We start from the raw sequence: 23,796 nt of genomic DNA, 5'->3' as shown, positions 1-23,796 counted from the left end.
CCGTGTGTGTTGGCAGAAATGAGCTTTATTCAAACTGAGTAAAGGTGTAGCAGTTAGAGAGAGTAAGAGAGGGAGGGAGGGAGAGAGAGAAAGTAGGAGAGAGAGAGAGTAGGGAAGAGAGAGAGAAGGGGAGTGGTATAGCTATAATAGAGTGGTCGTGTTGGCTCCTCTTGCCAGAGTGAGGTCATGTTAACAGTCTTGGGATTTGAACATTATAACAGAATCATACCACACTGGTCAATGGCTGCTATCAGACAAAGTGTGTTCACAACAACCCTTAAATTGGCAGAACACTTCTGCAGTTCATGTAAACTTAAACTAACTTTTTTCACCCCATCATTTGAGGAAAGTATCGCTAAAAAGAGAGAGAAACAGGGATGCTACTGTAAATGGATCCCAGTGAGTGACCTCAGACCATTGTAGAAAACTACAAGTACATACTTTCAGTATTGTCATGTAAAAACAAACTACTTTAGGAAAACACCAAAATATATACTTTCCAGTTCTAGTAGAATGATCCTCTAGTAGAATTTTCCTTTTACTGTATTTACAGTAGCGCCATACTGTATGAAAACTGTACCTTCCTTGCAGTGGATATCTAAAATCTCAGCTAGCTTTGAAACAGCATAGTGGATGTGTCAGGGGTGCTTTGTGCACAAACACACACTCTCTCACACACTCTCTCACACACACACATACACTGGCTGGGGAAAGACTGTGTGCCTTTCCTTTGACCTATTAACAGGAATACGCCATACATGTAGAATGGGGCCAGAGCATCCTGAACTCCAGGCATTCATCCAATAGTCTGTTAGGCCTACTGTACTGTCTGATAGCTACTAATTACTATGTCCTATGGCTATAAAATCTTTATTTTGAATACAGTCCTTCTGGATAGTAAAATATAACATGGAATATAATCTCATTATAATCTCATAATTATCATTAGGCTTTAAATAACAACTAAATAGCCTGTTTTTTGCCATTGCCCACCTGCTTTTGAGTGGCATTGAATATGGAGAATAAAGCGAATAGTTTGCCACGTGAAACTTCTAATGTTGTGCAAAATAATGATTTCCGCAATCAAGCATTCATGACCGCTGTCCATGGTGCTTATATTGCGTTGCGAAATCAGTGGTGGAAACGTTGCCGAACTAAGCCTTCAACTGTCTATCAGAATTGTCATGGAACTCCCAAAACTACAAACGTTGTCAAGGGAACGTTATAGACAAAGCTACTGCGGCGTATGAATATCATAATAGTGAATAGTGATTTAACCGAGACATTATCGTAATTAAATCATTGCTTTGGACGCCTCTCGGCCAATCACAATGCCTGTTTTCATCAACCCGTTGTATAATTGTGCAATACACCACAGGATCGATTCTTTTGGCTCTACACTCCAAAAGTTTGGATTTGAAATCAATGTTACCTCAATTAGTACAGTATGAGGTTAAAGTATACATTATCATCTTTTATTTGATTGTATTTGTGTAAATATTGATTAACACAAATTCGGCGGTGTAATGGAATGCTTAACTCTCTCCACTGCAGCGCCACCGATGTGGATGGGGCCAATTGATCTAATGTCCAAAAGTGCTTGCCGGTCATAAGAATTAGTAGCAGAAATGTTCTGCACACAAAAAGTAACAATAAGCACCAAAATAAAGAGCAAATACAGGGTTGAGCAGCAGTTTGCTGAACGGCGACCGTACATGGCGACATCTTGAACTTGTACCAGAGTGATGACGAGTAAAGTGTGGAGAAAAAAAGGAACTGCCCCATTTTCCACAGCACACCACCTCATCTGTGAAATATGGTGGAGGGGGTGTTATGGCTTTGGCATGTATGGCCTCCACTGTAACTGGCTCACTTCTGGTGGGGTCAATGGGTCGCAGACTTCAGGCCGTAATTGCATGCAAAGGATTGTTGACCAAATACTAAACATGAGTGCTTCATTTGGACATTATATGTATATGTCCCATTACATTTGGTGCCCTGAAATAGGGGGACTATGTATAAAAAGTGTTTTCATTTCAAAATGGTAAAACAGGTGAGTAGTTCAGAAACTATTGTATAGCCACAGCCCTTAGCACATATTTCAGCCTCATAATGACTTAATTCCTTTCATTAACTTATTTTAGTCCTGACAGACACCAAAGCCTAGAATGAATATTACACATTGACAGCTCTCTTATGCTTGCACAAATTATGTGACAGAATCTGACTAACCAGAAACACCTGTCAAGCTAACTGTCCCATTACTTTTGGCGTCCTGAAATAGGGGGATTATGTATAAAAAGTGTTTTTAAATGGTAAAAAACAATGTACAAATACCATGAGTGTGAGCTGGTGTGATACAGTATGTGCTTATGATATTATATTCATGATGATGTATCTGAAAGATTGCTGAGCCATGCTGTAGCTCTACAGAATGTTGTCACTCTACAGAAGTGGCATGGTCAGCATACTGAAGGGGCTCCATACGGGGCATTGCTAATATTATTACACACGCAATCATGTCAGACCCATATGGGTAAATAGTAGCTATGTTTTATTGGGTCAGAGAAGAGAAACACACTCAGTCTTTGTGTGGAGCTCAGGACTGATGCCTGTAATATAGTGAAAGCGGACTAGAATTTTGCTGGGTCGTCAAAAGTGTTGAGAGTACAGGCTTTATGTCTTTGTAGGGTCACTTACCCAAGGGAGTCCTTAGAACCAGACAGGTAGTGTTTTCATTAGTTTTATAGATTGGCCCATAAATGGATTGTATATGAGGACATTGTGCAGGGTTGACTCAAAAAAAACAATACAACACTATAAATGACTCAAATTCTCTTTTACTGACAACATGTCCATGTCAATACCTATTCCATGACAGAACCAATAAAAAATGTATTCAGCCCGTGAGTTTCAAGATATAATGCTTTTTTGTATGGAAAGGAGTTTGATGTTTTGAAGTTTGCTGTCACTGTTATTAAGATTCCAGATGAGATTTGAGATATTAAAACTCAAAGAGAGTCTGATTGGCATTTTTAGGAAGATTTCATCATGTCTTTTCAATTGGCTGATCCATAAAGCTGTGACTGACTGGCACATTCTTTGAAGGCTGAAGCACAGGTCTTGGCGTCTCCTCTCTACCCTCTCAAAATCTCATGAATGACTGACGCTAGCATTCATAGAGATCAACAAGGACGTAACAGAGGCTTTTTCTTTGGGGTGACAAATTTCAAGCTTGTGGAAAAGTGCTGAGGTGACTGTTTTGAAAGTGTATTGACACACTTTCTACTGTGTGTAGATGTGTACACACAATCACACAGACACACAAACACAGACACAGACACACACACACACACACACACACACACACACACACACACACACACACACACACACACACACACACACGCGCTGGATAAATCACTGGCATCATTGTGTATACTGAGCATACAGTACATCAAAGTTTTCCCAGCGATCATGAAATAGCTCTGGTCTGGTCTCTATGGTACAGTAGATCAATTGTCCTTGGAGTCCCCACAGTAAGCAGACCAGTGTCACTGCAGACAGACGGACAGACAGGCAGGTAGACAGACAGACAGACAGACAGACAGACAGACAGTCACATCTGAAATAGGTATGCTCAAATTAGATGTCCTGCACTCAAATTAGTATCATGTGGTTGAGTGCCTATAGAAACTTTAATGTATTTTAACAGCGTCAGAGCACTCATGTGAATGTCAGAGCATTCATTATAAAGTTTTATTTGATACATAAATATCCTACGATCATTTCACCCTATTACAAAATTGTTTGTAATTCACCAAATAACGATAAAGCTATCTTTGTTCTGGAACCTAGAACAAATCATATTTAGTATACTGTAGATACGTGTCTATATATTGAGGCCATAACTACATTGTCATTTCCACATTGTCATTTCAATGACCTTGAAAGGACATTGACGTATTTAGTAGCTCTCTGAAAGTCTGTATCGGCATTACATTTTTTTTTAATATCATAGACTCATGGTCAAGGTTTATGGACTGTTGTAATTCCTCACTATATCCAGCAGATGGCACTGCCTCGTAGAACCAGTATGTGATTTCTACCTCCTGTAGTATATCCTACAGTGCATGCATTTCAATGGATTAAGCTATGTGCTGCACTGTAATGCCCCTCCCCTGGCATTAATGCGCGTACTAATCACTCACCTTCATCATGACGTGGGGCCACAGGGCCGGCCATAAAGCTTCCATTCACTAAGCCTCCCATCTCCTCAGCTCAGGGCTGTATTGACACAGCCTCTCACTGTCTGTCAGGGGAAAAGGCCACTTTTTTATGGTCCTCCATAGAAATGAATGGCTGTATTATGGAGGCAGGGCCTAGCCAACCAAATATACATGCATGGCCTCTTCTGCTAAGCTACCTTATTGGGATGTCTGGACAAACTGTATGTACTGGAAATAATGATCTTTTGAGTCATAATCACGTTAATGCACTGGTGAATAAATATACTGTAGGACGCATTGTTGGTTAGTCATGGGATAAATAATAGGATTAGTATTTTTTTTAGATTTCAAACTGGCATCAACAGATGTTACGGTCATGCTGTGAGGGGACAACAGAATAAAGCAAATGTATAATGGGAATGAACATCACATACAAAACACAATACAATACAATTATTTGTCTCCTCTAGCTGCTGTGAAAGTTATAAAAAAAGGTATAACTTATAAAAAATAAAAAAGTTATAAAAATTCAGGTTCACAAATTCTTCAAAAAGTCTTTCATATTTCATGTTGCAGTTTTTTTTCTTTTAATCTAAATCTATTGACCAAAATACACCACTATACCTGTTCTATAAGTAGTTTATTACAGCGTTTACAGTTTATTACTGTTACATGCAGTGACGATATCTTAAAATAGTGGTAGGAAGAAATAGGGCATTGCACTGTAGTGTAGTCATTTTTATTACAGTATTTATTTTAGACAGTGATTTATCAATCATGGTTACTGACCGGCAACGTTCCTCTCCTTTTTGGGAGGTAGAACGCTAGAAAGAGACTTTGAACTCCTAACTTTTTCTATACACCATTGCAGACTAGGTACACACTCAACTAGTGGACAGACTATATCAGTACCTACAGGTTTCCTTTTTTCACTATTTGTTTGTGTAAAGTATGTGGCTAATTTAGTCAAAGCACACAACGTTTATCCACTTTTTTCTCTCTCAATATAGATATTGACTTATGTCCCCTCTGATAGTCCTAAATGTTGTCATTGCTCAGCACCGGGCCTAAATGTTACGCTGTTTGCGTTCTTTATACAAACTTCTTCACCCCAGATTTTCATCTCTACTTCTCTCGTCTTGTTAACTGAACGTCATAAACCCAGGAACAAGGGCCTGGTTTCTTCCCTGGGCAGGCCAAGCTAAGATGGCTGCCATTGACCCAGGAGCACTGGCACCAGGGCTTGTAGACCCATTGGGCTCCTGGGAGGAGAAAGGGCGCCTGCTTCGCTTGGGGCCACATTACATAATCTTGTCCAAATGTATACTGTAGAGTGGTTGGTGGCTGAGGGGTGGTGATGGGGAGAGAGGGGGGATTGGGGAGGGGTGGGTATTGGTTTTTCAGGGAACACTGTTTCCTTATGCCACAGCACAGACTGGTCTCTCATGTCCTGTTGCATGATGGGACAGAGCCAGGCCCACAACACCCGCACTAGCCTGTCTGGCAGCAGCTAGGGCTGTCTTTACATGTGCCTGAGAGTGCAAATGGAACATCCTCTCTTAATGTAAGTGGATACTGTATACTTACTCTATGGAATGGAGATTCATCTAAGTTTTGTTTCTAAATGTATGCCTCAGTTTGCCGTGTTTGGTTTCTGGAGGTTGGTAGCTACGAATATTCAGACTTTACACACCCAAGCATAACCTCTAAGGTGACAGCAGTTCTTCAACAGATGACATTTGCAGTGACGGTTTCTTGCAGTCGTGGTTTCTTATTGTAGGCATCTCATTCACCTGATGACACTATCTAGTTTATAGATCTACGATATATCAAAATAAGGCCTGATAATCATGACAAAATATAATCTAAGACAAATATCCCCTTGCTTATCCAAATGCTGACTAACTTCAAGAAATTCCTCCACCCCGTTCCCCCGTTCATAAGGACATACTACACACAACGTTTACAAATTGCTATCTCTTTGAACTTTTTGTGTCTTTTGGATTTTGACGTATGAGCAGCCAATATCATCTTCAGTTATTATATGTCGTCGTCGCCCCCCCCCACACACATTTTTTTTTTCATTTGCACATTTCAAAAGAACAAAAGATTACACTTTATGCTACCGAGAAAACCTAGCACATTGATTTGTCCTACTATAATTCATTGTCAATAGAGCCCACACTCCAGTCAGTAGGTGGCAGTGACGAAGCACTTTTGTTTAAAGGGCAAATTCACTTCAAAGAAAAAGAGGAAGCCCAACAAAAACATTTACAGAGGTGAACTTTCGCGCGTGCACAACTCTGCATTGAAAACTATCAGAAGACAAGGAAGTTGGCAGCTGGTTACGACTCTAACATTTAGTGGTAAGTTACTGTATTCAGTACTGTAAGTAACGCTCATCATTCTTCTTCGATGTTGCGGTGTGTGTTGTCCTTTGTAACAACATAAACAGAACTTTGGATGAGTTACGGCTGTAGTAAGTGTGGGCTACGTTGCAACAATGTTTGATTGGCAGGCAAGGAGGCGACAGAGCGCGCGCTTGAGATGAATTCCCTCTTTTGACAGAAACAACACAATGACCACAATTGACAGGTCACAGGTTCCAAGCATATACTTTTTCCAAGAGCGTTTTCTCTTTTAGCTTGTTTCTTTCGTAAGTTTCTTTTTCTTTTTATTATTGTAGCCTATTCTTGGTATTGTGATTTCACAAATTAATCTCGTGCTCTTTCTTAATTGAATATTGCGATGTTTCATGGTGTTAGCAACAGTTGGCTATTGACTTCTATTTGATTTCTTGGTGCAATAGGTAGAACTCTCTCATTGGTTGCTTGGACCTTGATATATGTCACAATATAGGCATAGCTATTTAGTCTATGTCTAACTATAAACAAAACAATGGTGGTCACCTGTCCAACTCAAAGGTCAAAAGAGAGAGGATCTTCAACTGGCGGTCCCAAGAAGGTCAAATGGCATCAGGGGTATCTTCCTACAAAGCATCATGAACTGGCACTTTAGACTTGAGTGTGAAAACAATGTCACAGTATTCTTACCTTGCAGTTAAAACTTGTGGGAAACATTTCTATCTCAAACCACAAGCAAAACACTTTGTTGCAGTCATGCTTAATCTCTCTCTATCAATGGCTGTAGACACTTTTTAAGGCAGTGTCAGAATGCAAATGCCTCTTGAGTGAACAGCTGCAACCGGCAGGGCACTGGTCCTCTCCTACCCTGACAGGCAGACAGAGACAGAGACAGAGCACAGAACAGAGCAGGTGTGTTAACCCCTTGATTCTGTGAATGAGCTAGCATACAGTAGCTGCACGCAGTGAACTGTCTTGACAGCATAGGCTTATGTCTTGTTAAAAGCAGTGTTATACATCTTATACCTCTTCTCCCTTTTGAATGTGTAGTAGTTAGTGTGGTAGGAATTGACAGAGGTTTGTATTAAATGTTGATAGCCCAGTCTAAGCACTTTGTTCAGTTGTGTTTGTTATTGTCTGTTGATAACAGACCTTTCTGATGTTGCGGTATCGCTAGGAGGCTATTTTGGTGATATGGGGCCCAGTGTGGGGGTATTTGCATTCCTCCTCAGTCCCTGGGTCTATAGAATTGAATAATGATTATCTGTTTTGTTAATGATTTAGCATCAGAGGCACCTCAGATAAGGAGCTGTTCACCTGTGCAGTCTCAGTCCAGTCTGTATGTATGGTAGCTTTAATAACCCTATGGCTCACTGATGATAAGGATTTCTGTTTTCATAGTAAAAGTAATTTGTGCTCACTGCTCACAAGCAAAATGCCAAGCTACATGATACTCCATATATGCCTTGCTTTGTTGTCTAACTCAATCCCTTCGAAAATTAAAAGCCCTAAACGGACAGTATATTGCCTGGCTATTTGCACAGTGCATCATTAGTTTTCTGTGCCATTTAGAGACGGTTACCATCTTATCAGAGACGGTGATAGTGAATGGCTTTGTGAGAGCTAATGACCCCTCCCTAATCATAAACAGAGGTGGGAGCCTTCCTTTCTGCACAAAACAGTCTCAAAGGTTAAAAACCTTTCTAGGGGTCGCCCCACTGTGGGTGGCGGTGATGACTCACTCATCAGTCACTGGCAGTCGATTCCAGATGGAGGGAGATTGGGGTGGATGTTAGATTCTTCAATTATTCAGTCCTCAGCAATTTTAGGGCAACCTTCCATTTATGAGCAAAGTTCTTGAAAACATTTTGTTCAAACAGTTAAATGATTTCCTTAATGCCAGCTGTACCTTTGATAAATTCTAATCTGGCTTCAAGGTTGTTAATGACCTTAAAATTAACGCTGAAGCCAAAAAGGCAATTCCAAGGTAACAGAATGTTGCTGGGACTCGATTTTCACCTTAAAATGTATGCCAAACAAAAACCTGTGATAGCTCTATGCACTAAGGACTACTCCTAACAGTTCCCACTGAAAATGAAAAGAAAAAACATATTTACTTGTGCAGATCAGTACAAAACAAAAATAGCCTACACCTTTGCCACCAAAAAACAGAATTTGAAAAGCTAAAATACAAGTAGGCCTATGTCATGGGCAGACACACAGAGACACCCAATCAGCTCTTAGTTTGCCTCAGAGATGGGCTCTGCAAAATGAAAACGTTGTTTATTATCTGAAACCGGTGTGGGAAGGATCACCACACACGTGTGTCAATGCACTCTTTAATGATGAAGACATGCCTTGCTGTCCATTTTGAAGAACAACATGTATGCCCTTTTGGAACCATTTTATAAATTCCATGTAGAACCCAAAAGGGTCCCTTAAAGGTTCTCCCACAGGAACAGCCGGAGAACCCTTTTAGGTTCTATACAACCTGTACCATATGTGATTGTACTATAGCCAATTAAGTGTCAGTAGTTCCGTTAGTGGTACCGTTTTGATTTCGTCATGCTGTTCCAGATTTGGTAACCGAATAACCAGTTTGAATCACTTATGAATTCAACTAAACCAATATCAGTAAAAAAATATATTTGGTAGGTCTACTGTACCTATACTCCTAATTTTTGTAAAGTTTCATTATCTTCACTCCTGGCAGAGACATTTGGAAATATCTTACACTTATCACAGCATACTATATGAGAACTATAAAATTGCATGTACACAATGTGATTATAATCAAATGACAAATAAATACATTTTAGCGAAACCCAAACCGTGGAGTCATGTCGGATTCAAGCTAAATCAGCACTCTACAGCAGTTGCAAAATAACTGACCCCAGCCTGTGGAGACAGGTGGCGAAATGCACATGGAACAAAGTAATGTAAAATGTATCTCATTGCATGAAATGTGTTTCTAATAGGCCAAATTCTGTACTGTTATATTAATGTATTATAATAAAATAATCTAATTGTGCCACAAAGCCCAATCATTACGAACATCATTTCATCTTAATGTTTAGAAACTGCTACAAAGAAAAGTCTACAAATCATTACCAAGAAACTCGCAAGTTATTTCTGTTTATTTCATTCCAGGTCAGTGGTTTCATTCTTTGTACTGTAGATTGATTGTAATCTATTGGATTAGCCATGCCACTAGCCATGATTTATTGAAGGAAACAGAAGGAGCAGGCATTACAGTAGCACTCTCTAATCTCTTTAGAACCTGCACTGGACAGATCTCCCATCTCTCACTGCTGGCCCTAATCCCCCTCCATGGGGCCATCCAATGTCTTCACACTGTTGTTGTAGCTATTTATTTATGAATTTGTTTATCTCTGTTAGTGTTCCCCCGGGCTCAGAGAGATGGGCTTCCTCTTGGTTTAGTGGGGCCTGTCAACGCCCCCCCACCCCCTTCCCCTTTCCGACAACCAGGAGGTGGGCAAGGCTATTCTGGGTGCCAGGATTACTCATGGTCAGAAGTGAGACAGTCAAGATATGTGCGAGCAGGAGCTGTCTACAAGCAGCATGCTGCTCTAGCCAGCTAAGTCACGCTTCAACAGCATGTATGAAAGGAGTTGTATTTCTCCTATTTCTGACTGTCAAGTGAAATTAGCTTTGAATCAGTTCCCACAATCAGAAAAAATCCTTCTTGGCCTTGTGGAGTGCCATATCAGCCTGTTGGCTTCTGTGAGTGGCGATATAATCTGCCCTATCTGTTTCTGTAGCGTTTTTCCCTGAAGTCAGCGATTTGGTAGGCAGCGAGTATCAGGGCATTGCTGAAAGACTCAGAAACCAGTTTTGGCAGGCTCCGACTAAAGACACACAGCCTACTTCTCCTTTTGGTTGTGCTTTATTTAATAGGCCACTTCTTGCCTGGTAGTCACTCAGAAATAAGTAATCGCATGTTGATTAGGCTGGTAATGTTTGGTGTCTTTTGGATTCATTTATACACGCACCACTGTACTGTATATTATTTGACCACTGTAATATATATTATAACACATTCATTGTGTTAAATCTTTTGAGACAAGTACCAAATAATTGTTACATATTTTCAGGGACCATATGAATAGTTGAACTCAAGAAAGAGAAAGATGCACTTGACCTGGCTCGACCTGGCTCAAAGGAGTTGATATCCAAGAAAGCTTTCTGCCAATAATCAAGTCAGTTAATCCAGTATCCTATAACTTTGTAGCTGTGTAGGCCAGCAGAAATATAACATGAATGAAGTCTGGTAAGTAATTTAGGGGCAGCTCTGTATTCAGGCTATTTGATTTGAAGCAGCACCTGACCCCAGAGTAAGATGATATATCTTTGGACACAAAAGGAAGGAAGACAGTTGTGCTCACCAGGACATGTGGTCATGGCAACCCCAAACAGTGGTATTGCACTTAGCAGGTGAGTTTAGCGGAGTCAGCAGGCTTAAATGAGACGGCATTATTAGGCAGGATGCTGACTTTCTCACAGGAGCTGAGCCAAGTCTTAATAGATGTTGCCTTGTAGATGTTGTTTTTGTAGAGGTTTTTTTTTTACTATGGGTAATGTTGCTCATATCACAAGGTTTGTTTCCATGTGTTGTTAGTACTTCTCAACCCTGGAGGGTATTTTACAAAGCAGAATAGAGATGTGTGAACAAGCGAGCTAACTATTGTAAATATTTGGTACCAAGTCTAGTTATGCTGAGTTTGTTTACCAAACTTGTTTGTTAACTCGTCCATCCCGCCTCAGGATAGTGTTAACCCATGTAGTTTTATCTAAGCCTGTGTCTCAACCTTTTCTCTCTTGTTCTCTTGTTTTACTTTTAGGTTGCAAGTGGTGTTAGGAGTGAGGATCACGTGAACTCCACATTTTGACCTCAGGCTGACCGATGGCTCTTTGCAAGATGAGACCTTTTTCCTGACGGTGGGAGGGGCTTGTACCCCAGCAATAGCAACCCTGGACTTTACTATAGCAAGTTTGCCCAGTTTGCCCTGCTACCTCATCCCTGACCCCTCCTCTTACCTCACCCACTCTAGAGCCTTCTCCCCTACACCCCCTCTACACACATACTACCTCACCCCCTCAAATCTGGAACCACCTTTTTTATACCCCTCAGCCTCCCCCTTACCTCACCTGTCAGAGCCTCGCTCCAACCCCGTCTCACCCCCATCATACTCCCCCTCTCAGTCTGTCCCTCAACCTACTCCAAAGTGTCAGTTTACTACCCAGTGTAAGTCAGAAGGGGTCTAGGCTTTTCATCACCTTCCTTCACTTCCTTCCATTACCTCACCCCCCCCGATTGTGTACTATCTGGGGCGATGATGCTACAGAGCTTTGAGTATCCCTGTGCATCCCTGTGACGTCTCCACCTGTGATGTCAAAGGCTGGAGGGGAGGGTCAGGTCCAAAGCGTGTTTCCCAGATTTATGATTGGCAGTGAGGATGAAGACCACAGAGACCTCGAGGACGGAGACATGAACAACGACGACGATGTGTTCAGAGGAGAGGAGGAGGAGGAGGAGGAGGAAGAAGAGGAGTATGACTCTGTAAGGGCCACATGGAGATGGATAGAAAGAGATTCAGATTTGATTAATAGATTAATTACTGTATTGATCAGTTTAGGGGCTAGGCGATAGGGCTAGGGGCTGATTTGGGATTTGTCAAGAGAGGCCGGGTCGGTGAGAGGGAGTTATAGTGGGAATGGAAAATATACAGAGAGAGATAGCAGTGAGTAATATGGGGAATAAAGAGAGAGAGGCTGATTTGATAAATAAACAACTCAAAGGCTTATTTGATACTATAAAAGGACACCATGGGGTTGTTTGAGTTGACTCTCTCTCTCTCTCTCTCTCTCTCTCTCTGTCAATCTCTATCCCTCTCTATCCCTCTCGCCCAGCCTCCAGAGAGGCAGATTGTGGTGGGGATCTGCTCCATGATGAAGAAGTCCAATTCTAAGCCTATGACCCAGATCATGGAGAGGCTGTGTAAGTTTGAGTACATCACCGTCGTCATCTTCCCAGAGGAGGTGATCCTCAATGAGCCGGTGGAGAACTGGCCTCTGTGTGATTGCCTCATCTCCTTCCACTCCAAAGGTACAAATGAACGTACGTATGTGCAAAGCATGGTACATATGTACATAAATGCAGGTATACATACTGTATGTACACACTACACCTATGCAGACATACTACTTTATTACTACCTCTTGCTCAGCGTCACATGTATCTGACTCTTCAGTCACTTGTATATCATACTACTGTTTGTCTGACTTGTTCATGGTAAGTAAGTTTTATTTATATTACATCAAGGAGATTTGTGCAGTGGAAAACTTCAATTTGTTGCATTGCTAATTCTTCACTTGTGTGTGATTATGAATGTATGCACGGGGTGCTTTCATAGGTTTCCCATTGGACAAGGCAGTAGATTATGCCAAACTCAGAAATCCCCTTCTCATCAACGACTTGAACATGCAGTACTTCATTCAGGACAGGTATGACGCTGAAGAAACAGAAACACACATGCACACGCATGCACAAAGATCGCCCTGAAATCGTATCCGTTTTCCTCTCAGGAGGGAGGTATACCGCATCTTGCAGGAGGAGGGCATTGACCTGCCTCGTTACGGTGTGTTAAACCGTGACCCGGACAGACCTGAGGGTGAGAATCTTAACAGCCTCTCATCGTTTAACTGTATCTTGTGAATACTTAACTGGAGGGTTAGGGTTAGCTATGCTATATACAATAGGGCTTGTTCAGGAGGGTGCGCAGATAAATAATATTCCGATAGAAATGTGTCATGAAGAATTATAGCCTTCATATTCTATCCTGTATAGGAAAGAATCATGTCTGCTTTATTACATCCATTACTATGCAACTTTCTTAAGTTTCACTGAATAAGACATTGAGGTCTGTCTGTCTGTCTCTCAGAGTGTAACCTGGTGGAGGGGGAGGACCATGTAGAGGTGAATGGGGAGGTGTTCCCTAAGCCCTTTGTGGAGAAGCCTGTGTGTGCCGAGGACCACAACGTCTACATCTACTACCCCACCTCGGCCGGAGGGGGCAGCCAGAGACTCTTCAGAAAGGTACTACTAATGTATTTATTTCATCACCTATACAACCCATCACTTTCTAGATAGGGAAGACATGATGGAAATTCCCTCTCTACTTCCCTCTCTACTGTAGATAGGGAGTCGCAGCAGTGTTTACTCCCCAGAGAGCTGCGTACGCAAGACTGGCTCTTACATCTATGAGGAGTTCATGCCCACGGACGGCACTGATGTGAAGGTACAGCTAGTTGTGCTTGTGCGTGTGCGTGTGCGTGCGTGTGTTCTGCTTTATGAGGTGTATTTTTTATGGTTGTTGTTTGGATTCATCTGTTTGTATACAAAGAATGTGAACCATGTCTGTTTCTTTATGCTGTAGGTGTGTATCCGTATACAGTACACAAGCAGACTGACTATGGCTTTACAGCCAAAACATTTGTACTGTATGTTGTACTGTATGTTTACTACACAAACAATTATTCAAAATAGATAGTTGATCATCTATCTGTGTGGTGTCCTCACAGATAGATGATGCATCTTACTGTAAATATATGAACCCTTTAGTTTGCTGTTTGTGTCTGTTTGTGTCTGTGTTTGTGTCTGTTTGTGTCTCTGCATGTCTATATGATTCCAGGTTTACACAGTGGGACCAGACTATGCCCATGCCGAGGCTCGTAAGTCCCCTGCCCTGGACGGTAAGGTAGAGAGAGACAGCGAGGGGAAAGAGATCCGCTACCCTGTCATGCTCACTGCCCTGGAGAAACTAGTGGCCCGCAAAGTCTGCCTGGCCTTCAAGGTAAGGCTTCTCAACCAATCAGATTGTCCTCTAACTCTTATCACATGAGATCATGTAACTCATGACTTAGTATGGATACATGTAAGTAAATAAATACATTTCTTCTAATAAATGCCTGTCTCCAATAATAGCCTGGCCACTAATGACATTTGAAAGCGCCAATCCCTAATTAATGGCAAGTCAAAATAAATTGTTTAACGGTATGTATTCTCTGTTGATTATTAATAAGCAGATTATTAAAGTGACACAGTATAGTTATAGTTCTCAATTTTATAGTTCTAAACTGTTGCGGTATTTATTATAACAGTCTGACAGATCGTTTACGCCAGTCTTGTATGAAAACGATAATTAATTACCATATCTATCAAAGATGAATCTGGTTCTGACTGATTTATTGTAGGTTAATAATTGATATATTGATATAATGTTGGTGGATATTTGTTCACGGTATTACAAATATTCAGCCCTGTCATATCGTGGGTGTGAGAAGCAGTTCGGCAACAGCGGGGGTAACAGAATAACCACCGGTCTCCAATAATAGTCTGTCTCAAATGCACGCCGGATGCGCTCTGTGTTTAAAGCAAATAAACGCCCAGGCTACTAAAATAAGTTTTTACGGTCGTCTAAAATGGCTTTGTCTCCTTAACCTGCACTGATGTGATAGAACTAGACATGTGGAAGCTAATTTTAAAGGCACCCACCATATTGCTGTCACCTATCCGTTGTTTCCAGATCATTGCACCCTAGTTGATTGGCTGACTGTATGTCACTTTGATCCACTCCAGCAAACCGTGTGTGGTTTTGACCTCCTGCGAGCCAATGGCCACTCCTTTGTCTGTGATGTCAACGGCTTCAGTTTCGTAAAGAACTCCATGAAGTACTATGACGACTGTGCCAAGGTCTTGGGGTAGGTGATGACTGTGATATGAGCTGTGATGATCACATGCGGTCCACTTAACTGACCGCATGCTTTTCTCATTGATTTGTATTTTAACATTTATTGTAGCCTCTACTTGGATAACAGCATATAGACATAATGAAATTATTGCAAACAAAATACAAACTTGCCCCATGTGACCAACAACCTGAATGAAGTTTAATCTGCCTGGCCTGGTATTCTCTTTGTACTGTGTCTTTATATTCTGTAGTTTCTATGAATTTTTAAAAATCTGTTATTTTAAAGTATTTATGATGGTAATATTTCAGAAAAGAGGTGGTGATTTACCCCTAAACCTGGAAAGATGGTGGTGAGGTGGGATTACAACTAGCAGTCATTTGTACTGTGTTTAGCTCCTGATTTAGACTTTGACTTCCAGGGAGCCTGGTAACTCGAGCTTAGAATGACTGAGAGCAACTTGGGAGAGCACAACATACCCCAGCAGGCCGACCCCAAGTGAACCTTAGAAATAACAAATACATAAATACTATGGACATGGTTTTAAAATGACCATGTTTTTTTTCAGTCAACCAATTATGATGGCATAATGGGTTTGCCATTGTTGTATTTGTACAGAAATGCTACTGAGAAATCTTGGAGGTTCAAAGCAATAGCTATGTGTGCTATGTACAACATGTTTGTTGTTTTTGTAATGTCAAACGATAGTCCTTGACGATGCGTTAATATATACAGTACATCAGTTAATTAAATAATTCAAATGGTGCACCTAATAATGTACTCATACCAATGACCACACAATCCCTTGTTTGACTCTTTCTAATGCTATATGGAGTGACCACCAGTCCCTAGTGCTCTATAATCTAGCTCTCTCTCTCTCCCAGGAACATGATAATGCGAGAGCTGGCCCCTCAGCTCCACATCCCCTGGTCCATCCCTATGGAAGCAGAGGACATCCCCATCGTCCCAACCACCTCAGGAACCATGTGAGTGCTCCTCTTCCTGTGCATGGAACCTTTGTTACATGTAGAACACTTTCCACATAGGTTTCTGCATGGCACCAAAAATGATTCTTCAAAGGGTTCTTCCATAGTCTCGCCGGCCAGACGTGCTGCCTCCCACGAATTGCATATGCTCCCGACATACCGTCTAGGACCATATTGTCTTCCGTGTTCTATAGAAGGGGAAAGACATGCACTCGCAGAAAATCCGTCTATCATTATTCGTCTTCCGAATCTGGTATACCTTATCGTCAACATCCCCCCGGAAAACAAAATTAGTTGCTAACTTCTATAGGCTTGTCAATGTTAGCTGTCTGCACAGATTTATAGAGAGCACAATTTCCACCTTCATTCTGAGCCCCACCTACCCAAACTTGTGATTGTCGGGAGAGGTGTCTGTATGTAGAAGACCCTACCCTGAAGATTTTTTTTCTCCTTTCTCGAAATTTCTTAAAAGCTTAGGGTTAGGGTTTTTATAAGGGTAGCACTGGTTGACTTTCACAAGATTTGAAGCAGTCAGCTGCAATCACCGCCTTCCTTCCTGCAGGATGGAGTTGCGCTGTGTCATCGCCATCATCCGACATGGAGACCGCACTCCCAAACAGAAGATGAAGATGGAAGTCAGACACCCGCTGTGAGTCTATGGCTGAATCTCAAAAAGTGATTCCTTGTGTCCTCTCTCCTCGCATCTGTCTCAAAACTAATTTGAGGTTCCTCTCCTTGGACCTTCTTCCCCTATGCAATTTTAATAGGCAATAAGAGGGGGCAAGGCCTCCTGGAAAGACTTACATTACATTACACCATTTCTCCATAACATTGCATTATCCCCAGTCTTGCTGCAATTGAATGGCTTTGTTGTGTTGTGTAGATTCTTTGAGCTGTTTGAGAAGTATGGAGGCTACAAATCAGGGAAACTGAAACTGAAGAAGCCCAAACAGCTACAGGTCAGCCAAATGCCCATAACACTTTATTATATATTATTTTATTTGATCTAACATGTATTTTGCTAGGTTTTTTATCGAAATGTAAAAACTCGTGGTCAAGAAAGAATGGCCAGAAATAGCCGCACACAGTTACAACACTGTGACAACATATACTGAAACATCAAAAAAGATTAATAGAAAGGAAAAAACTGTGATAACTTCACCAAATTTCAAAATCACAGTTACTTCCTTAGCTTGGAAAAGGTCTACGGACAAGGACCTATTCACACGCTCTGTTTATCTATCCACTGTCACTAACCGCTAGCTATTTTAAACCAAAAACCAATCTCTCCTAGCCTTTTTTCATGACCAAATCATCTCAAATAACTTATTATGATTATAGTAGTGGAGATAGTGGAGTTCTATGATTTATTTGAAGGACATGAAATTTAAAAAAATGTTAAATTGGGGATTAGAACCTCTGCTGGTTTTTTCGAAATGCTAGCAGTTAGCAGTCAGTAACAGTGTCTAGGTAAACAGAACCAACGTGTTTCTAGAAGTCTGTCCTTGTCCAAAGACTGCTTTCAGGGTAGGAAGCAAATATGTGATTTTGTAATTCTAGTGAACTATCCCTTTAATTGCCAGTGTTTTTTCCTAGTGATTGGGAGTCTCTTCTTGAATTATATTGTGCGTGTGTGTGTGTGTGTGTGTGTGTGTGTGTGTGTGTGTGCGTGCGTGCGTGCGTGCGTGTGTGTGTGTGTGTCCATAGGAGGTGCTGGACATTGCCCGTCTGCTGCTGGCTGAGTTAGGGCAGCACACTGACTGTGAGATAGAGGAGAAGAAGTCTAAACTGGACCAACTCAAGACTGTCCTGGAAATGTGAGTAGAACGCTTAGAATTGGATGATTGGCCAACAAAATTATATATGAAATGATAAATGATATGTGATTGGCCAACAACCACTGCACATGTACACACACACACACACACACACACACACACACACACACAGCTCTCATGCACAGCACCATAACCATGTCATGACTGCCCTGATCTGTTCATCTTTGCATCATCCATTCATAAATTGTGGTCTGCTCTCTCTGCGATGCTTGATGAAAGACTAGCCTTAGTCTCTTTGCCGTTTCCTTCTCCCCATTGTCATGCCTCATGTCTCTATACTCACAAAACACTAGAACCTTTCACATTTACTTTGTGAACACCCCTCTCCTCCCCGTGCCTCTAACTCTTTTTCTCCCTATCTCTTGCCTCCCACTTTCTCTCTCTCCCCCTCTTTCTCTCCAAAGGGAATCCAGCTTGAATGACGCAATGTACGCACCATTTTCCCCGCGTCACTTTAAAGGACGAGGTCTACTCCTCCTTGCTCTCAGCACGCACTGTAACCACCACCACTACCATTAACTGTCATTCGTACTGAGAGTTATATTGACCATAGAAGTAGGGACCACTTGCCGCAACCACTTTCGTTATGTTACAAGTGTCCGTGTGTGTGTGTGCGCGTGCTGGTATGTTTGAGTGAGTGTGCCTAGGTTTTTCATGCTATCTGCATGTCACCCCGGAAGTGTCCCATAATTCCTTTCACCTTTCACTCTCACCTCTCTTTGGTCCTCTATACTCTTAGTATCTAGGCATCTGTTTGACCATGTTGCTAATGTTATGGGATTGGAATTAACCCATTAAAATTAGCACCTCTTTGACGATAACCAAAGATAACACAACTTGGCTGGCTGAGCAAATGCATAGACCCTAAAGTCGGTGTCTGTTGGAGCAGGTCCAGGATTTGTTTAGTTATGCTGCATTTGATCTTTGTGTATAGGGTGGTGGTGGTGGTGGGGGGGGGGGGGCTGGATTGGTGAGTTAATGACACTGGTTGTATATCCTATCATGTGTATATACAGTATATCCTATCATCCACCACATCACCCATTTACCATCATGTACTCTGGTCTGTCTATGGTGTCCATCCTGATGCCTTACCGGAGGACTTCCTATTAAAGAACACTATGTTTCCATTAGCCGTGGATAAGCTAAATTGTCATAGCCGGTCCATTAAACAGCTGCTTTGTACTGTACAGCCTCAAAGGGTCCTATTGTAAGATTACTGTTCGGTAAATGGACAAGGGAGCTAAGTAAGCTAAGAATTGGGGCTAAGAGATGATTGCACAGCAGGGGTGGGGCCCTGTTGGTGTCGTCTTTCCACCCCTCACCTGGTCCTAAGCACAGCCAAAAGCCTGTCACATCCCAAAGAACAGGCCTTGGTATGGCACACAGAGAATTAATATTAACACACAGCAGGCTTATCACACACACACACACACACACAAACGTGTTTGCAGAAACATGGGAGTTAGCCTAGAGACTAACTGACTGAGCACTTGCTAATCGCGAGTGGTTACTTGGTTGAACTGTATGAAATTGGCTCTGAAATGTCATATCTTGTAGGGTGAAGTCAGTTCCATGTAAATTAAATTCAAGGACTGAAACATGCTATGTATTCACATTTAGGATTTTTCAATTCATAAATGGGGATTTCAACTAACCCAGTTAGTTAGTGGGCGTCCTAGCAACATAGGGGGACGTCCCCATTGAGTCTTTTTCTATTGTCATTTCAAGGACTTCCTGAGGACAGTCAAAATATGATGTCTCCCCAATATGATCCTGGTGACTTCCTGGTTTGGTCGCAACAGGACCAGACAGTTGGTGACCATTAAGGGACGTCACATACAGGTCGCCATTTGTTGGCTGGAGCACGTCTCAGTATGGGCTTTTGGGGACCATTAGGGGATGTCACAAACAGATCGTCATTTGGTTCTGAGTGGATGTTATCGTGTGTATATACAGTGCTCTGTATAAGTAATAGGACAGTAAAGCATTTTTTCTTCTTTTGGCTCTACACTCCAAATGTTTGGATTTGAAATCAAAGACATTACTATGACGTTAAGGTAGAGATTCTCAGCTTTTATTTGAGGGTATTTGTCTACATATTAAATAGGGGGACTATGCATGAAAAGTGTTTCTGAATGGTGAAAACAATATGAACACAAATACAAGCTGAGCATCTCTACTTTGACCTCACAGTAATTGTTTGATTTCAAATCCGAACTTTTGGAGTGTAGAGCCAAAAGAAGAGAAAAAGCTTCACTGTCCCATTACTTGCGTAGGACACTATATAAGGGCTGTCAAATAAAGAAATTAAAAGAAAGTATCGAGTTATATCGCATGGTTTGCTGTGATTAATCACAAACAAATCCCAATCTTGGTCAAATTTAGACCTTATTAAATGTTTTCACTGAGACTTTTGCATCAGATGTTTTTATTAGCATCGCAGCCAATAACTATTCAGCCAGGTGTGATAAAAAGTCTAGAAAAATACAATCTACAAGTGAGAAAAATGAAAAAGAAAAACATCCACTGGTTGAAGATGAAGTAACTTTTAAGGACACATTTATTTGTCAGATGCCTTTTAATAGCTTGGTCCCATTGTTTAAACCGATAGTGGGCCATTCAAGTTTGAATAGAATAAATAAGGCGATTGGTTACTGTGCTTTCCCAGAATTTGCCTTTCAAGCCTCAAACTCAACAGAACAAAGGAGCACGCTACAGAAGCAGCACCTGATTACCTTGTACAGGACCTATCAAGTTTGTAGATGTAAGTACAGTTTGATTTGTTTGGTGCATTTTCACTACCCTGTGTCAGCAGCCAAAAGTTTAAAATAACAATATTCAGTAATACATCCAATTTGTTTGTCATATGTTGGACTATGACTGAACTGAGAACTCCCTTTCCCTCCTGAATCTTCTCTTTCTACTCAGAGAAGGTCTCACACCCTGACTGCTTTTCTTACCCCAACTCTCTCTATCTGAGTTGCATACAACAATATCAAGTTTAGATGTTTCACCCTAGTTAGGTTAGAAATGTCTCTGACTACATTTTACATGTTATTCTGTTGTTGGTAAATTGGTGTCAGATTGATATATTTAAATTAGTTTCCCTCTTTTTCTATAGATCTCTTCCCAGGGAAAGTGTCACCTTTATGTGAAAAGGTAAAATGCATCTCTGCCCTCTCTTTCTCTCTCACCTCTTGGGGAATGATTTGCTCCCATTGATCTATATGTACACGTGCACTGAACCATAGTTTTATAATCCCATATTCCGGCAAATCATACTTTAAACATGTAGTTGACTCGCCCCTCTCTTAGTAGTTGTTGCTATAACAGAAATATGAGAAATAGCTATAGCATCAAACTTCCTCAAATTTCCTTCATTTTACATCTCATACAAGTGGTTTGGAAATGTATTGCGGTTTCCTGAAGTGAAGGTGACTGTCACCCCACACTTCATTTCAATAAAACGTCTCTTATTTGTTCAAGACGTCTCCAGATTTACTAGGTAAGGTAGCTTGCTAGTTATGATACATTTAGATAAAATAATAATTACATTTTGGGACCATATGAGTGGTGGGCTGACAAGAAATATCCCCAAATATGTATTTCTTTGTCAAATTCCGCACATGTTGCCGTTTTACATTGCAGCTATTACCTTACTACTACTACAGCATTATACTACAACACACATTTTATTACTGCTAGTAATTATATGGTAAAAATATTTGTTTTCTTTTCTCATAGACTGCAACTATCACATCCATCTGATCAAGACGTAACCCACCACTGTTGATCACTGGCAAAACCATTCTATCTAATGCATTTTGTAACAATATAATGTGCAACTACAGTTCCCTACATAAATATTGTAAAGAGGAAGCATTTTGTTAGTTAGCCAGTTCTAGTGGCAGCTATGCATGCCCAAACCATAACACCCCCTTCCAGACATCTGCAGGCTTTTTAAGTGCTTTTTAGGAAACTGTAAGTGACCATCCTTTTTGAGGATAACTAGTGGTTGTTGATGTTCCAAACTTTTCTAAAAGAAGACAAAACGCTTCCTCTTTCCAGTACTTATGGAGGGCATTCGTACATGTACTACACATTTTATACTTATTGAATACATTTTGAAGTATTATTTGTGCCTCTCTTTGTTCTTGTTGCATTTTTTATGTATTTTCTTATTATAATGTTTTCATACATGAATACATTCCTGTAATTCCATTTATCTGTTTTGGTATATTTTATACAATTTCTGGATTTTACTAAAACTTTGCTAATAAATTATTTCATTTACCATTTGACTTGGAATGGCCTCTCTTCAATGCACATAATCTGATAAAAGTACTATTATACGTTAAACTAAGGGCGTTTTCACACCTAGTTCGTTTGCTAAAGTTCGACTCAAAGTTCACTTGGTTGTTACACTGTATGTTTTTCATTTGGTCTGGTTCGTTTCACATTGCAAGCACACCACAGTTCCATAGAACATCATGTCCTGATGCAGGATCGTTCGCTCATTGGCCATAAATATAGCGGGGGTTCAACAAATAAATCGCACGCTATATAAAATCCCACACTTCGCAAAAAAGAAACAATGGAGCAGTATTGGCGTTGTGTTACAACTTTGTTGTTATTACTTTTGCTTTGGTGTTCCTATCAGCAACAAAACTTTGAGGAAAACGAGCGACATCAACACTTGTTTAAACTGAGTGCTGTTATCTACTGCTTCACACTCATATCATTCATCGGTTCAGGAGAAGGCAAGCCCTGATGTTGCGTATGTTCCAGGTTATCAAATGGACATAGTCACAGCATAAACAAAAAGGCTAAAACAAATATATATATTCTTACGTAAGTGAAGGGGCATAGGTTATGTGTTTTGTCGACCTGTTCTTTTATCAAGTCTTCCGCCCATATTTCTAAGAGGCATTTGACCTCTTCATTGCTCCATGTGATCCCACGACAATTTTTTTTTAAACAGCTTTTTGTCTTTTTGCTAGCTTTTGTTTCACAGCTGTTTGCTACCTGCATTCTCTTTTTGCTAACATCAACAACATCCACCAAACGTTAACCCATTTCCTGTGATTGGTCCGGACCTTTGACAAATTGTGTTTACAATAGTAAAGAACTGCACCTGTTCAAATAGAAGGGGACCGAGTTCAGATGGAGTGTTCACACCTGTCCAAATGATCCGAACTGAGCAAAAAGTTTGCTAAGTCCGCATCAAACAAGGGACGTGTGAAAGCACCCTAAAGCTTACTGAAGAACAAGAACAAAATATGATTATTTAAGATGTATAAGACTTCCTAAGAATGACCGGAGAAGGTCCCAATGAGGTTCTGATATGGTCCTGAGAACTTCCCAATATCGTTCCAATATGGTCCTGATTTGATTACATTTTGGTTCCTGAGAATGTTCCAATAGGGTTTCAGTATGGTCCTGACAAGGTCCCTGTAGTGTGACCTGTTACTTTTTCTTCAGGACTTCAGTTTGTTTGCAGGGAACTACCTGAATTTATCGAGTTCACCCCACCCAACACTGGTCTATCGTGTGTGTGTGTGTGTGTGTGTGTGTGTGTGTGTGTGTGTGTGTGTGTGTGTGGTGTGTG

General features: G+C 41.0%; 1 protein-coding gene across 4 annotated transcripts in view; it reads left to right on the top strand.

Moving 5' to 3' along the window:
• Positions 1-6,541: 6,541 nt before the first annotated feature.
• ppip5k1b (diphosphoinositol pentakisphosphate kinase 1b) overlaps positions 6,542-23,796 on the top strand; it is a 38,686-nt gene continuing 21,431 nt past the window's right edge. For 3 of the 4 annotated variants that reach the window (XM_083667201.1, XM_083667200.1, XM_083667199.1), the window contains exons 1-13: positions 6,542-6,595; positions 11,455-12,173; positions 12,524-12,731; positions 13,027-13,117; positions 13,199-13,284; positions 13,555-13,709; positions 13,810-13,911; positions 14,305-14,466; positions 15,252-15,373; positions 16,246-16,347; positions 16,910-16,996; positions 17,231-17,306; positions 18,055-18,164. In XM_083667201.1, the coding sequence (XP_083523327.1) occupies positions 12,003-12,173; positions 12,524-12,731; positions 13,027-13,117; positions 13,199-13,284; positions 13,555-13,709; positions 13,810-13,911; positions 14,305-14,466; positions 15,252-15,373; positions 16,246-16,347; positions 16,910-16,996; positions 17,231-17,306; positions 18,055-18,164 (1,472 nt within the window). In that variant the 5' untranslated portion in view covers positions 6,542-6,595; positions 11,455-12,002. The remainder of the gene's footprint in view (positions 6,596-11,454; positions 12,174-12,523; positions 12,732-13,026; positions 13,118-13,198; positions 13,285-13,554; positions 13,710-13,809; positions 13,912-14,304; positions 14,467-15,251; positions 15,374-16,245; positions 16,348-16,909; positions 16,997-17,230; positions 17,307-18,054; positions 18,165-23,796) is intronic. The other variant, XM_083667198.1, reaches the window with a different exon arrangement.

This window comes from Argentina silus (genome assembly GCF_951799395.1).
Source record: "Argentina silus genome assembly, chromosome: 3".
In the NCBI taxonomy this organism is placed as follows: domain Eukaryota; kingdom Metazoa; phylum Chordata; class Actinopteri; order Argentiniformes; family Argentinidae; genus Argentina; species Argentina silus.
This window is presented reverse-complemented; position numbering and strand designations above follow the sequence as displayed.